The sequence below is a fragment of the Sipha flava genome, unplaced genomic scaffold, assembly GCF_003268045.1.
Source record: "Sipha flava isolate LNK unplaced genomic scaffold, YSA_version1 121_pilon_pilon, whole genome shotgun sequence".
Taxonomy (NCBI): Eukaryota; Metazoa; Arthropoda; class Insecta; order Hemiptera; family Aphididae; genus Sipha; species Sipha flava.
In genome coordinates this window covers 1,001,117-1,018,312 of record NW_020271747.1, presented here as the reverse complement: position 1 = coordinate 1,018,312, position 17,196 = coordinate 1,001,117, and the positions used below count along the sequence as shown (strand labels likewise).

The 17,196-nt window shown below is 28.3% G+C and overlaps 1 protein-coding gene and 1 pseudogene across 4 annotated transcripts in view; one reads left to right on the top strand and one right to left on the bottom strand.

Moving 5' to 3' along the window:
- The window catches only part of LOC112694040 (adenylate cyclase type 2), a 129,785-nt gene extending 114,259 nt beyond the window's left edge, over positions 1-15,526 (top strand). For 3 of the 4 annotated variants that reach the window (XM_025569373.1, XM_025569371.1, XM_025569372.1), the window contains 12 exons: positions 2,334-2,475; positions 5,515-5,700; positions 5,790-5,848; positions 6,175-6,348; positions 10,840-11,029; positions 11,089-11,220; positions 11,281-11,444; positions 11,506-11,737; positions 11,806-11,952; positions 14,627-14,734; positions 14,880-15,125; positions 15,226-15,526. In XM_025569373.1, coding sequence (XP_025425158.1) covers positions 2,334-2,475; positions 5,515-5,700; positions 5,790-5,848; positions 6,175-6,348; positions 10,840-11,029; positions 11,089-11,220; positions 11,281-11,444; positions 11,506-11,737; positions 11,806-11,952; positions 14,627-14,734; positions 14,880-15,125; positions 15,226-15,342 — 1,897 coding nt within the window. In that variant the 3' untranslated portion in view covers positions 15,343-15,526. The remainder of the gene's footprint in view (positions 1-2,333; positions 2,476-5,514; positions 5,701-5,789; positions 5,849-6,174; positions 6,349-10,839; positions 11,030-11,088; positions 11,221-11,280; positions 11,445-11,505; positions 11,738-11,805; positions 11,953-14,626; positions 14,735-14,879; positions 15,126-15,225) is intronic. The other variant, XM_025569370.1, reaches the window with a different exon arrangement.
- LOC112694041 lies at positions 12,747-14,616 on the bottom strand (annotated as a pseudogene).
- Positions 15,527-17,196: the final 1,670 nt, after the last annotated feature.

The following is a 17,196-nucleotide window of genomic DNA, read 5'->3' as shown; positions in this document are numbered from 1 at the left end:
CAATATTCTTAGGGTTAATTAATCGACGGACTCAAACAGTGGTCTTCATTGTAACTCATAATTTTCATTCTATATATCATTGCCAAATAATAACACATGCAAGCTCATTATATACATTGTACATTTGTGCATACATAAAATTATTTAAAACCTATCCAAACGGGACTAAGCATAAAATATAAATATAATATATTTTTTTTTTAACTTTGGACAACGTCTTACGTATTTTAGCATATTATATTAAAACAATGATTAGTTAAGTTATAAAACCATGTTAACGTGATATTAAAAACATATTTCTGAATTAAGAGAACAGAAATTTCCATCGAGTGATACAAGACTTAAAAGACTGTTAATTAAATTAAGTGTTTTATTAACGTCAATAATCGATTGGAAAAAAAAAATATTTAGAGGATTTATTATTAATATTTTTACACTCATAAGTCTCACAAAGCTTCACCATATTTTAACTCTGTATATTTTACACTGCTCTGTTAAAATCCAACTTCAAATTTATTTTTCTGCAAATTCATGATAGAAGAGCTTTAAGTTCCTAGAAACATAAAAAAATTAAACTAGTTGATAATATTGTTAATAATATTATAAATACAACTACAATGACGATTAATAATTTTTACTCTAATTTACTGTTAAATAAAAATAATTAATTTATGTGAATATCCGTATACGAAATTGTACCATAATGCTAAGGCCCTCTTGGTAGGATTAATTTAAGAATCATTGCATGGTTAATTTTTAAAAATGTTTTGTTGTTGTGTTAGTACTCACTAGTAATCATTGTATACGTAACGCATACGATGATGCAGCATCACAAAACAAGATATGCTGAAAATGTCATCCCAAAGATACGATTATACATGTAGCAGAACGTTCCTAAGAATACTTTGAATTTAGTTTCAAAAAAAACATGTAAATTCTTTATTATATTTACAAACCAACACTAGAAATACAATGATAAAAAAACTTTTATTAATTAATTATATTTAAAAATTGCAGTTTTTTAATTATTTACATAATTATTTTGTACAATAATGTTAACAAAGATTATAAATTATAATATAATATAAATTATAAATGTTTTCAAAAGTAATGTTAAGATGAGCGTTTACTTTACTATACTTGAACCCTCATGGGCATTTATCTAAATAAATAAATCAACTATCAAATTCCAAAGAACAGTTTAATTTAGAATGAGTTGTATTCGATTAAAAATGGGATGATATAGAGGTTTTTTACCTATAATAATTGTGATCAACACAATAATAATACACATTTTATTTAAAGATTATTAGAAAATAGCATATATTAAATAAGTTGAATAATAAATCAGGAATCATTTTTTACCATGAAAGAAGTTCAAACATTGAAATAATATTTTCATTTGTAATACATAAAATACTGTAATTTGTTTACTAAAAAGTTTAAAAAATATTTTTTTCTATAGTATAAAATAAAAAGAATAATACTACTAATATAAATTGAATTATAATATTTATTAAGTTTAATTATTATCAAGGAAACTTATTTACTTGTTAGTTAATTAATTAGTTACTTTTTTCATTTAAATGTATGAACTAAAAAGTTTTATGGACATTTAAGTAATCCACTACAATTTCAACTACTACAATTATTATAATGTAACTACTCCACACAACTTTCTAAATTATAGAGAAACTAAAATTAAATTACTCATAATGTATAGAACGGGTTCGGTTTTATATTATTATATTGTTAGAAAATAATTGTTGAATGTTTTCATGTAGTGTTATGTTTGGACTACAATTTATTATATACGAATTATTACTTAATGTAGTATTTATTAATACAATTGTGAAAATAAAATGTAAGTCTTAAAAATAATTTATGCTAGCAATAATTTTAAGTACTTACATGCATCTGAATGATATTAACTTAAATGTATTTACAGCCATCAATCGCACTAGTGGGCTTATTTATTATAATTGCATAAATTGAAATCATTATTCATAATGTAATATGATCATATATATATATATATATATATATATATATGGCATAGCAATTAGTCACATCAAAATATACATTCAATTGATATTAGATCACCAATGGAAATCTCAATTGTTGAGTTTAGTATAAATATAAAGTTACACAATTAGACCGACATAATAATATAGGAATTAGATTACAAATTACCATAAATTAACCGGGTGTAATAATTAATAGTTATGGTTACTACGCGAGTACCAACTATAAGCCGATTGAAAACCTCGACCAAAACGATTTTGAAAATTAATTTAAATTAAAAATAATAAGGATTTTATTGTGTTTTCTAGCCGTGTCCATATAACCAGAGCTACTATGGAACAACTGAATGGCAGGTTTGCCGTGGAACCAGGAAATGGTGGTTCCCGAGAAAATTATCTTGCCGATCATAAAATAGAAACTTTCCTCATCGTACACCCATTTAAGAATAACGTAAGTTAACATATTCCGTCGTTTTCGGTACACCATATTTTAATACTCAGAGACGGTATAACTGTAGGGTTCATACACGCTTAATTTATGATATAAGCTATACATTATACAAGATCCTATAGATTCTATAGTATAGAGTATAGAGACGCGGTTTTATATATTTACATGACTTAATTACCTACATAATACGGTCGTTATTCCGCATGCTGAAAAAAACGTATTGATTTCAGTTAGTGCAGTTAAAACAAATCGCTAGTCTTGTAAAAAAAAAAAAAAAAATTAATTTTAATAATCCATCAATAGACAGCATCATTTTTATTGTGGACATCATCATCAATCACTGGTGTGCTTGTACAAACCCTGATAATAATCAATTGTGCATTCCGGTAGTCTCTTGAGTCGCGGTCGCATTTAATACAAACCTCTGACAATACGCGGTCTAGTGGAATAATAATTATATCAATCGATCTTGTGGCGAACATCGATGATGGTAAAAATTGACGATGCACACCATTGATAATTAAAAGAAAAAATACCGGTTCCAGATGAAAATCGCTAAAAATGATTTCTTCGATATCACATGAAAAATTATCATGAACGAACGATCAATCGTTGTAAAGGGATATATTCGATCGCACAAAACGTGAGATTAAAATTACATACCAGTGCAGTGATGACAAACCTATAGCTGACATCGAATCCTGTAAGGCGCAATATTGAAATTAGATCTGAATTATTATTTAAGATTTATGAAAAATTAAAATAGTTTTAAAATTGTAATTACTAAGTACATTGTGGTTTTCCCGAAAAGTTTGTACATACTTCTCATTCTGTAGTTAGGTTCACGAGTTTCTCTTTGTCAACTTTTTACCTTAAATACTCCAAAACTATAGATATTATACCAAATACATAACTATGTGCGTTCGATTAACGTCTATTTTTTTTTATTTTTGAAAAAACCGAATCCCACTACCATCATATATTTCCATTTACGATCATATAATCGCTTATACAAAAGTTGGTTTTTTTCTAACGTTTTTCTTTCCAACATTTCGCGTTTAAAACTCATTGGACCTAATCTCGACTTGATGTTTGTGTAGAGTAAATCGAATGCAATAATAAATATTAATAGTGTTCATTATAAAATCTGAGGTTTCCGAAAAAGAAATTTTTACGTGCATTGTGTAATATGGTTTATTCGTTTATTTATAATTTATCGTTATTTTAAAATATATCAAAACTCATTGTATTTCGTTTAAATAAAAATTCGATTACGAAAAAATAATTTTTCATGTAACCACGTAATATTCTATTTCTTAACTTCATCAAGTAATCAAGTATTTAACTGAATATTTGCTATTCAGCATTTTTAAAATCGAATATTAAAATATTTTACCATAGTTTAATCATCCTGCTTAAAATTGAAACATAAATATATGTAAGATATAATGTACGTTTTTTTTTGCTTATTTTATCTTTAACAATTAACAATTTATTTTTTATATTTATTTTATACATTTTTTCGATATTTTTTGAAAGTGAATAATTAATATTTTTGTAATTCCAATTTTTAAATGGTTTGTTTTTAATTATTTTTTTTATTTTTTTTTTATTTTTTTTTTATGGGATTTCAGAGTCTTAACTCAAACACAACGTATTAGGATATTGTTTTAGTTTTTGGAAAAAAATAATTTTTCGTATAATGGCATTTTGTTTACCTATGTTTGTTTATTTGATTATATACCATGTTGGATATTTTACATTTCCTCTATTCCTTATTCAATAAATAAAATACTATTAATATTTCAATTACAATAATTAAAGTTTGATTAATTAAATAATTTTTTAAGATACCTTAAATTATTTATCACTTTCTAATTAAATTTGTCAGAGATACATTCTCAGAGAATTCCTGTACAGATTAAACAGCATTAAACATACTGTGGAAAAAAATGCAGTCATTTTTTAAGAAATTGTTTTTTATTTTTTTAAGTTTACATTTTAAATGTAAACAATGTTTCTGAACATTTTCTATCATGCTTATAACATATTTCGGAGGGAAGGCGAGGGGAAACTTTTTAAATAATGCATACCATAATGTTCAAAAATCTCGAATACACGTTGGTGATTTTACATGACAGAATTATACTGTGAGTGTCAGTAGTGGAGTCCTGAACATCAAATATAAACAGCAGTGGCAAGGACATATTGCAGTTATGTGATACATCAAGGGTCGGTTTGTTGGACTCATAACACAATATATACATCAGTGTTCCTTTGAAATCTTTTTGTAGGTAACATAATTTTATAGCATGTAATTTCAACTTAATTTTAACACGAATCAAGAAAATTTATGATGACATGGAATACATTTAATTACATATTCCATTATCTTCTTATACAAGACAACCTTGTATACCTAAAACATATAAAATTTAAGATATATACTTACTCCAAAAAAAGGTATTTAGTATAATAAATTACACATTTTTCGGGAATTAATACATTATAATGTATTATGTGATAAAGCCGTATATATTTATTTCTGACTGTTTTATCACTTATAATATACATTTTTAAATTGATAATAGTCATTTTAATTAATAAATAATCAAAAAATATTTGTATGTCGGTGTGATAATTATAATTAAAAAATATGTGATAGTGGTATTGATAACATATTACCAGGGCCGGGTTGGCCCGGCGAGTTACTGAGCAAAACTCGATGGGCGACATTTTTTGGCCTTTTAAGTCGTGAAAAGCCGCTAACAGGAAATATTAATAGTTTTAAATTGAAGATTAGTGTACATATTGAAATATGCGATTAAAAAAATTTGGACAAGGACCGCCAGTTAGTAAGTGGGCCGGTAACATACAGAAAACTCGGTGGGCCGAATTTGTCCAATCCGGCCTTGCATATTACTATTGATAACTATGATTCTGAATAGTATTTTTAAATTTAAAACTTTTATGGTTATAAAATATATATATTTATATTATGTGTCGTTTAATTTAAGAATAAAACTATAATTTCAACAGGAAATGGAAAACCTTTTAAAAATCGAAGGGAACAAACAGGCCGAAAATGGAGGACTTTATAATGATGAAAATATTAGTAGAAATAGATCGCCCAGTAAAATGACAAAATACATTGAATGTTGGGGCGCAGACAAACCATTTGCAAATATAACGGAAAGTACAATGGCAAAAAATATCGGTTTAGCAGTAAGTACAATAAAATTCACCATTTTAATTCATAGGTAAATATATTTCTATTAATTATATGATATCTTTATTAACCTATTACTTTTTAGAGTCTGTCGATGATCGAATCAAACTTACTTCCATCGAAAAACACTTGTATACAATGCGAGTAAGTGTCTAGAATGTATTATACAATACTTTTAAATGAAAACTGGTTTTTTTAGTATGTAACATAAGTTGCAGAGTTATTAATTTACACAATTAAAAATTCAACAATAAAATGTTAATGTTCTTACACTGTTCTATTCGCAGAATATTAAGTTAAATTTTACTTAAGAATTATTTCAAACAAAAAATACAATTTATTCCATAAATTTTCTCTCAGAAAATGAAAATTTACAATGAATCTGACTAAAAAACAATATAAATTATACATCTGCTAAGCAGAATTTAAGCTAGAGCCATTATAAACTAAAATTTTTTTCATAATTATAGTTTCAAAAAATGGTATGGCTCAGAAGATTACAATCCGGTATGCTTATGGTTCAAGAACAGTGCGCAAGAGTCACAGTACAGAAACCAAGCGGACCCATTTTACAAATACTATAGTGTTACTGCCTTATTATTATTTATGTGCATGGTTATTATACAACTACTGTTGATACCTAAGTAAGTTTATTTTTATTAATTTGAACTAAACATAAAATAATCCATAGTAAATACCATCATGAATTACCTACATTATTTTCTTTGCATTTAAACAACTACAGACGATTTATCTTAGATATTTCAGTGACCACATAATTCTAAAATATGTTCGCAGGCATTTTACAAATTTAATTTAAACATACATACCTAGTTATAGAAATTTATAATATTAAATCAATACATTAATGTCTTCAAACTCTTTAACATCCAATTCCTTCATCTAGAATCCTTTGATCTATCTTAATATACAATAATTGAAGTTACCCATCAAGACCCAGATAAAATAAATAAAAGAATGCGAAAACAAATCCTGTGTAGTTATTAAGTTATGACATTTTAAGAATTTGTTGTAATTCCACTTTGAGACGCTGCCAAAATTACCAACATTAACCACATTCAAAGAGTCTAATTTAAAATTATACGGACAATTTTTTAAGTCCCATTCTATGTTATAAACCATACTATTCACTCTTATCAAAAATAACCCATAAGTTTCAAACCATATATAATGCAGCATCACTCAAAAATAAAAGTACAGAGTCATGATGTATACCTTTAGTCCATAATACATTTTTAGATTTTCCGAATATTTTTGAAATATTGGAGAAATTTGCTATGTACAAAACTTCAGAATTGAATAACATCGTTGTACCTGGATCATGATTTTCTAAAGTTCCGATGACGACAATGGCAACATATCGCCCTTCAACATCTGTATTTCGCCGATTGACAACCACACCTTTTTCCCTTCGAATTTAGTACGAATTGTATTCATTGTATCAATATAGCAATCATTTAAGTAATTTTTATGAACTGTAGATTCGTTGGTTATTTTTTTGCGAGTATTTGAAAAAAAAATGATTTGAAATGAACATCGTTAAATTTTTTAAGTGGGATGTTTGCCGATATCATTGATTTATAAACATCTAGATAAAACGAATCTTTATTCAACACAACATTAATAGTATTAGTGAATAAACTTTGAATATTTATTTTTTTTTAATTTAGCATAAATTCACAGATTTTAAGTATTTTTTCAAATTTAATATATTGTGTAATTGAACACCGTTTATCGTGGTCAACTTTTACTTTACATAATTTGCACAAAATGATTTGACCATTGGCTTAAAAAATATTCTCACCAAATTCACGCACATAGCTACAAAGATGACTCGATAAGGGCGATTTATCTTTCGTCATTTTGAACATTTATTTACGACAATTATGGCGGACCCGAGCGCACGATTAATGTTTTAACGCGATTACGGGAATGCGACTGAACATTGAAATAGCAAATCGGCAAAGATTACAATCGATATTTTCCATCTTCTAGTTCGTAGAATGTTTCACCAATAAGTAATTTAAAATCATATTTAGGAAACCCGTTTATACCCAAGAGCAGAACTATTATTTATTTATTTTTTATTTTCATGTGTTTAGAAACTATAAAAATATTTGTATTTCTTTTCTTATAATAATAAAAATTAGAACTCTCAAATTCGAACGTGAATTAAGTGATCACGTGTTTTTTGTTCACGTGTACTTAAACTTAAAAATCCGTGTATTTAATTCACCTGTAATTAATTAGTAAATCACGGATATTTATTCCACGTGTGCTTAAAACATAATATTTACTGAATTCGTTAAATTTTAATAATATATTTAATAAGATGTTAATAATTTTAGTAAAAACTAAAAACTAAAAGAATTTATACCTAATATTCTAAAAATAAATGTTTCATAAACCGTATTGTCGTAAAATGACGGGACGGGTAGATTAAAGGCGGATTCCCACGGCGCGTGGCTCGTGGCGCGCGGCTCGTTGCGCGTGGCGCGGCGCTACTAACCCTAGACGAGCCGAGCCTACACGCCAACGTGATCCCACGGCCTGTGGCTCGACAAGTCTCTAGCGACTCGGCATCCCATTCCGATCCATTCCGAGTCTGTCTTTCGTCGACGCTATAGACCTGCTTTTTATCTATATTTTTTTTACTAAATATGGATGATCATGAACAAATTGCCAATGCCACAGCATATTATATTATCGTGTGCAGTGAGTTTTTAAAATATTACTCATCTGATAATGAAGATGAAGCAAGCACTCCAAAAAAAAGAAGATACTGGATGGATACATTTTATAAAAGTCGAAAAAGGTATAGAATTATTTTAAATTTTTTGCTTTCCAATTAACCATATATTTATTTATTATTATACTTTAAAATATGTATGTATTTTTTTTAGGTACAATGCAACAAATATGCTGTGCGATTTAAATGTAGATCCGTCAAGAAAATTCATGCACGGAATTGCGAACTTTGTGTAGCGAGTGTTTCGGGTTCCAGATGCAAGGCTCTTGTTCATATAGATCAAGAAATTCTAAGATCAATTCATTTGACCACTCCATGTTTTTTGAAAATAAATAAATAAAATATTCGGAAAAAAAGTAAAATAAAAATGAAAATACACATGAGCCGTTGGAACGCGCGTTGAACCGACTCCACGAGCCGAGCAACGAGCGCAAATGGTTTCCTTTGACTCGGGTACCAAAAACCGACAATTTTCGGATAGATACGAGCCGCGCCGATCATATACGAGCCGCGTCGAGCAACACCGATCCCACGGCTCGTGAACAGTACCGCGCAATACCAAGCCACGCGCCGAGCCACGAGCCACGCGCCGTGGGAACCCGGCTTAATGTTTATACTACTACGTAGTACGTACACGACAGCGACGTGGAAATTTCTACGAATCATTAAAGCCTACGGTTTTACTAGTTAATTATAAGGCATTTTTTTTTCAATCGTTATTTATTGAAGCCTTGATGAGATAATCTCACATTCACGGTAAATATATACTATCGGCATTAAAATATAAAATTTCTTTCTAACGTATAACAATGTCGAAGGTTAAAAGTTGGGTTTGGAATTACGCTAAACGTGTAGGAGATATAGCTTACTGCGATTTATTCGAAAAACAATTCTAATAATGAATTTCCGTGTGTTGGTGGAACAACTGGATCAGTAGTTCGTAATTTAAAAAACATTCATAATAATCATAGGCGTGTCCACGGGGGTGGCAGGGTATGGACTTGCACCCCCTGCGAAATGGAGCGGCCACTGACGCAAGCCGATACCAACTTTTTTGTAAAACCAACGTGAATCTCCATAATTATCAATTAATGTATATGAATATAATAATTATCACTATTGTATTATATTATACGAGTAAATTATGCATGAGGAAAAATTGGGCTTATTATCCAAGATTAATAAATAAATAAAATTTAAAAACATGTTCTTATTGTTGTCAATTTTTATGCTATACATAATTGTTCAATTATTTTTGTATATATGTAAAATGTTAATAAGTTTCAAATAATAAACATTTGTCAAAAAAACCGCATTCTAAAATATTAATTTTCCGTGGATATTCTCTTCATACAAAATAATTATTAACCGATCACTGTCATGTAAAAAGTAGGAAGCCATTGGAAGATATTTAATGTATTGAAAATAAAATTTTAAATGTAATAATTAACGCGTCGTTTAATAACAAAATTCACGGACTCACGTAAAGTTAAATTCACGGATTCACGGATTATTGTATTTTCAAATTATTCCATTTTCATTTAACCGTGACACATAACATTTTATCAAAAAAATCTGGCAAATCAAATGTAACATACATTTATTTTTATTAATTTTACATATAATTTTTTTTTAATGACGAACTTTTTTTTATATTAATGATAATGAGATTTTATACAAACCTAAAACAATGTGCATATAAACTCGACTATTTTATAAATAAAAACTAAATTAAAGTTATATTAGAATTATAGATTTTCTTTATCGAAACCACATTATATACATTATGGTGCATATTACACATGGTGTATATATTTTGGATCAATTTTGGAGAAAATTGACTACAACCATTATCTTATATACGCGAGGCAATTTATTTATAAATATCCTATGATATTTAAATAATATAAAATAATTACAACATTGCAATAAATTAATCACTTGATCAGTAAGCATACTGCCGACTATGAAACATTTCTCAAAATCATTATAAAGTTTTTAAATTAATATTAAACCACTAGTAAATTATTATAAAACATTTTTATAAAATTAATTAATTTTATAAGACAAAAATATACGAGTATTTTATGTGTTTCAAGTATACTTCTTACATTTTTTTATATAGACATGTAATTACATCTTATTGTTTAAGAATCAAATATAAATTACTTAAAAATAACACGGTCATATGATTGAATCGAAACTTTAAATATATTATTTTTACGGTATCAAGAAGATTGTTAATAAAAACTAATTAAACTATAAATTTCTTAAGCAAATTTTTTTTTGTAAAATGTAACTTATAAAAATTATAAAAAGAATAGAAATAATTTTAATGAGATTTTACTTTATAATGTTTTAATAGATCTATAACTATGCTGGGGGCTCAAAGCGCCTCGTCCATAGCGTTATTTGTATTTGCTTACGCAAGTTGGAAGTCAGAAGACGAATGTGGTGCTCAGGAAAACGTTTCAGTGGGTTCATCTAGATGGCTCCGAATGTCTATATTTCTATTGAGTTCTAGTTTAGTTGGAACGTGTGCAATAATCACTTTAGTAAGTATTTAAAAATATTAATTTTTTTGTATTTTTAGTAAAAACTGGTTATTTTTTAGCTTGATACGGACCTCCAATACACCGAAAGTCCTAAAGTGAATGAGACAATCGAGTTAATTAGTTCAAATACCTCGAAAATAATAAACCTGACAGAAGACTTAACCCATTGGACTTCTTCCTCAATTGTTTCGGTAAACACAGAGAAATAAACTTAAAAAATAAATACTACATTTTTTCAACATTACGTTTAGGCTTTTTTGTGTAGTACTATTCTTACGTTATCAATGATATCAACATTTCTTCGAATCGGTATCACTCTCAAACTGTTTATCATGGTAATCTGTGGTACACTTCATTTATCTATATATCAGACAATACCTTTTTTTCAGTACAATTTTAAAGATTTCAGCGAAAAGTAAGAAAAAATTCGAAATTTTCATTAATTAGAAATTAACTATTAAATATTTTTTTACTAGCGAGATACCATGGCAGATAAAAATGTGGGTTCCAATTTTTCTTTTAGTCATCATATTTCACATGTTGGACAGAAAAAACGAATTAGCTGCTCGTACAGATTTCTTATGGAGAGCTAAATTAAAGGTCGAACAAGAGGAAGTAGAAACAATGAGAGGCATCAATAAAATCTTATTGGAAAACATTTTGCCAGCCCACGTTGCGGAACATTTCCTTCGAGAGCAAGTTCTACATGTCAGTAGAAATAAATCAATTACTATAATGATTCAAACGTATTTTTGATTTAAATTGTTTAATTTCAGGACTTGTATCATGAACGTTATAGTTGCATAGCTGTTATGTTTGCATCGATTCCAAATTATAAAGAATTTTATGATGAAAATGATGTCAATAAACAAGGACTTGAATGTTTACGATTGTTAAACGAAATAATTTGCGATTTCGATAAAGTAATAATACAATAAAGTACTTTAAAACCGGTAAAGCACGATTCTGTACGTTTTACCTTTTTGGGAACACTAACAAACAATGTATTATAAAATGATCCCAAAAACAACACGATTCCGTACGATTTTCCATGCAACGTTGCCATTTATTATTTATTATTATCAATTAATTTTTGTCATTTAAAAATAAAAAAATATAAACATTTAAAATATATAATTTGTAAATGGTTTAATAATTATAATTTGATACCTTGGTAATTAATACAAATACTTGATAAATATTTTAGTATATTTCTATGAATTAAAAATTTGTTATGTTCGGTTATTGTGTGATGTAATCGTTGTTTGTCGGCTAAGGCCATTTCATTCAAACGTCCTTTAGACACAGATCTTATTTTCGTGCAAGTCTCTTCTTGTGTTTCCTTTAGAACTACTATAACCAAATGAACTGAAGGGTGTGGACTATAAAACTGGGCATTATATGTTCTATGGAAACTCTCAGATCCATTTGTTGTACTTTAAAATATATAGTAAAATAAATAAATAAATGAAAATAAAACGTTTATATAAGATTAATGTAGTTATATGATAAAACTGGTCGACCGGTATATCGCAGACGATTACAGAGTCGATCATGTTAGAATTTATTTTTAGGCCACGCGCACAAAAATTAATAGTGGTGGTTATGAACAAATTGGCGATACAATTTATCTGTATATTTTTTATCTTTTATTCTAGTTTAAAATACTTTATGTATGTTTATATACACTTTAAGCAAGTATGTTTCTTAATAATTATAATTATTTTATAATAAGAAAAAAATTTCCAAGAAAGTCTTATATAGTTATATATTATTATACATACCGAGGATTTTCCGATGGCTCTTGAGCCCAAATTTTTGGTGGAAATAAACAGTGATCTTCTACGTATGTTTTCAATATATAATCAGAAAATAAACATCCTATATCTAGGTTAGGACATATAGATACAAGTTCAATGAATGCATTTTCGATTTCATGTGGTGATAGAAATGACAACCCGAAAAATAGCTTTAACCATTTTCTTAACTCGTCGTCATTTGTATATGCTGTTCAGAATCGCTGTTCAGAATTTATCTGTAAAGTTAATACGTTGCATACTACCATTTTATAAAGAAATAATACATTTTAAGCATATTTACTTTTCGCCACCAACACTGCCCTAAATGAAATCGACATGCTTGAATTTCTACATTTGGGAACACCTCTTTACATGCTTTATGAGCACTTATCTCAAAGTCTAAATGTAACTTTTGAATAACAAATCTTTTGAAAATTAATTTTTCACTTAATTCTTGAAGAAATAATCACATGTCAATGTAGGTTTGTTTAGATTTTTCAGGCAAGAAAAATTAAACCACGGGTACATAAAATCCATTTTGTAAACAATTAATTGTATAGAGCTGAATATAATGTTTTGGCGCGTAATTAAAAGTACCATCGGCAAAAAAATCTGATGATTTAATCATACATCTTAGATTTTGTTCTGTAGTTATACAAACGAATAATTTGTTATTGGGTACAAAAATAAATTGTTCACCTTTAAATTTAAGTACATCATGATTGTGTATACTTTTGAGTTGTTCAATTGAGTCAATTAAAGATTTTGGAAAAGCCGGGTATATTTGTCGTCGTTTTTCATACGTGGCTTTTCTGATTGACCGTATATCGCTATGTTCAATTTCTTCTGAATTTACGCTTTTTAAGAGTTCTGTTCGAATTATTTTAATAGGTCGGATAGAAATAGATCCACTTGCCTTGCGTTTACAGTTTTCTCTCAGTACATGTATTTCGACACTTTGGACTGAATTTTCATAGTGATTATGTTCATTTGATGTTTGATGAATTAAATTTCCATTTGTCACAATGCCTAGCATAACACAATTTTTGTATACATAACCATTTTTTTAAACCATCTTTTCGTGTTCGTATAAGCCGATATTTATGGAAATTAAATAATACCAGCGGTTTCCTTTTTCTGAAGTTATAAATTTAACTTCATTTTCCATGTTCACTATTTTTTATATTTTTATAACGCACCGCACTTTACGCAAAACGATGTGGTTATCGACTGGCATGCGAAGACTAGGGAAAATAAACATTGATACCTATCTTAATTTATTATTAAGATATTATGTCGTATGCTGTAGATTATCAGTAGTTTTGGTTTTGATGTACCTACATACACGAATATATTCTTTTGTTACTGATAAACTATTTTGTAATGATTAATAACCATATCAAATCTAATAGTGTTATTGCGATTTACTTTGAGACGATGTCGATGTCGATCGATACTGTATAATATCTACGACTTATAATACGTATATGTGTTATACAAATTAATAGATTACATTTATAATTACATAATTTTTTAACTTATTTAGAAATCTGACAACGTTACACTAAAATCTTAAGTTCAAAACGAACGGAATCGTGTGCTTTAAAATGTGTACGATTCCGTACGCTGATAAGGACCGTACGGAATCGTGTTCTACCCCTTTAAAACTATTGTGCAATATTCTATTTTTTTTATGTGGCAAGATAAATCATTTCCACTTAAAAAAGTTAGTGCATTGTAATATAATATGGTGCGTGAATAATGAAAATATCCAATTGTATTATAATTATGATTATAGCTCCTTTTGAAACCCAAATTTAGCTCGATTGAAAAAATCAAAACCATAGGCAGTACTTATATGTTGGCTTCTGGTTTAAGGCCTGGGAAAGAAAATAATACGTCAAAAGTTAGTATTTTTATGTAACAATAATTTTAATTAATTAGATACTAAAATAAAAGTAATTATCGTTAGATATCAATCAATAGTGTTATAATTGTATAGTTATAAAAAAAAAAAAAAAACAAATATATTTTCTTTTAATGGATTACAGGCGGCAGAAGATAGGCAGCAAGAACACAATGTGGTCATTCTCGTGGAATTCGCCATCGCATTGATGACAATTTTGGAACAAATAAATCGTGAGTCGTTTCAGCGATTTAAACTTAGGATAGGATTAAATCACGGTCCAGTAATTGCCGGTGTGGTAGGCGCGCAAAAACCACAATATGACATCTGGGGAAATACCGTGAACGTAGCGTCTCGGATGGACAGTTGCGGGATTATGGGCCGAATTCAGGTATGAATTATGGGCGGTTATTCATTATTGTCATATCCGAGTGACATGTAACTTTACGTGTTTTAACAGCAGTTCGTAACGTGCTATTGTTTTTATTCAGGTCACTGAGGACACGGCGAAAATCCTAATGGCAGCGGGTTACGACTGCGAATGCCGGGGTCCAACATATGTAAAAGGAAAAGGCACGTTGACTACGTATTTCGTAAAAACAAAATAGAGTTCCTTGCGGTACCGTTTGATTATTATAATTTTTATTGTATGTATACGTATCAAACGGTTTATTCAAACGGAATGTTGATAGATTTTACTCTAGATCGTTGAATGGCCTATTACCGGATTCGGAATTAATTGGGATAAAAATAAATAGATCGGATTTCCGATGGCAACCGTTTAAAATTGTATTTAACGTGTTAATTTGTATATTTGAATAACAACTGAAATTGTTACTATAATTTTAAGATGTTAAAATAATTCGTAATTTATAAACGTTTTATATCTTATTTTATATAGTGACTACACGTAGACATTTAATATGATATTATGTTTAAAAGCCATTGACATTATAACGTTTTAAATATAGCTATAGCGAACGAGTAAATATATAATATGTAAAGTAATACATTTCATTTCTACTTCAATACTTTGGATTATACCCAATTTAATGCATTTTAATAATATTCCATAAAATGAAAACTTTAGTTTTAAATCAAAATAATATCGTGAACTCTCATTCACGTCAATATGCTAATTTTAAATTGCTTAAATTATAACATGCACTATTCATCATAACTATAATATAATTTCAAACAATAGTTATAATTTATTCAAGTGAAAACTTCAAAATGTATAACTTAATAACATTTCATATCTGTATTGTAAAGTTATATAAGTAGGATAATACTGAAAAATGTTCATACAACTTTGTTCAAGCTAAATGTTATGATGTAAATTACATGTAAACAAATTAAGTAAATTGTATTTTCTAGCATATGACTTTTAGCCAACTATTATTTCATATTAATACCACCCATTACAATATTATTAGATAAAGAGATATATACTCTTCAAATAGTTATACCATTTAAATTGGTAGTTGATAATAATTCCAATCCTTTTTTTAAACTTGTAAGCCCTTATTCATTGTAATATTTAAATAATATTTATATTATACTCATCAACATATAAAATCTAAGGTAGACCATATAATTTATTGAAACATAATATATTAGATATTAACCTCAATACTGTAGTAAAGATAATTAGAGAGTATAATATAATTAATACCATCTAAATCATATACTTAAAAGTTAAAGATTATGATTTTTAAATTTTTTTGTTAACATTATATAAATATATATATATTAGGGTGGTCCTTATTTTTTAATTTACGAACTTTTGATTTTGCACTCTCTCATTTTGTTCATAATTATAGGAAATTAATTTGAATTAAATTTGAACATGATTAAATGATCATTGACTACTAGACTACGGTTTCCAGAAAAAGAATAACCATTGTTAAAAATAAACGAAAACAAAATCCAAATACACCTTTTAAATGAAAACATTTCATTGAATAACGACAGATTAAAACGGATATACTAAGCCGCGTACATACGAGCGCGCCGAACCTGTAATGCAACGTTGCACGCGCCGCGCGCTCGTTCGTGTGGACAGTATTTGAAACACGCGCGCGCTGTTACTGCAACCGCGCGGAGAGAACCAATTTTTGTCGGTTTTTCAAACGAACACAAAGGAAATGTTCGGCGCAGTGTGTACGTGTTTATATTGTTTTTATCATCGTTGAAACGCGCATACCGCTTTGACAACGTGATTTGACACTAGTACATTGTCGTAACTCGTAACTTACTTATTACTAGTACTCGTATTTGTATACTTGTAAGTTTTGTATATTTGCATTTTTGAATAAATAATGGAGTGGTCACAAGAAAAGTGTCTAAGGTTAATTGAGGTATATAAGGCATTTCCAGTACTATGGAACCCTAGTTCATTTCCACAACGTTTTTTAAATAACTCAGTGTGCCACCATCTTCGTTTACGACCCCTTTTTTTT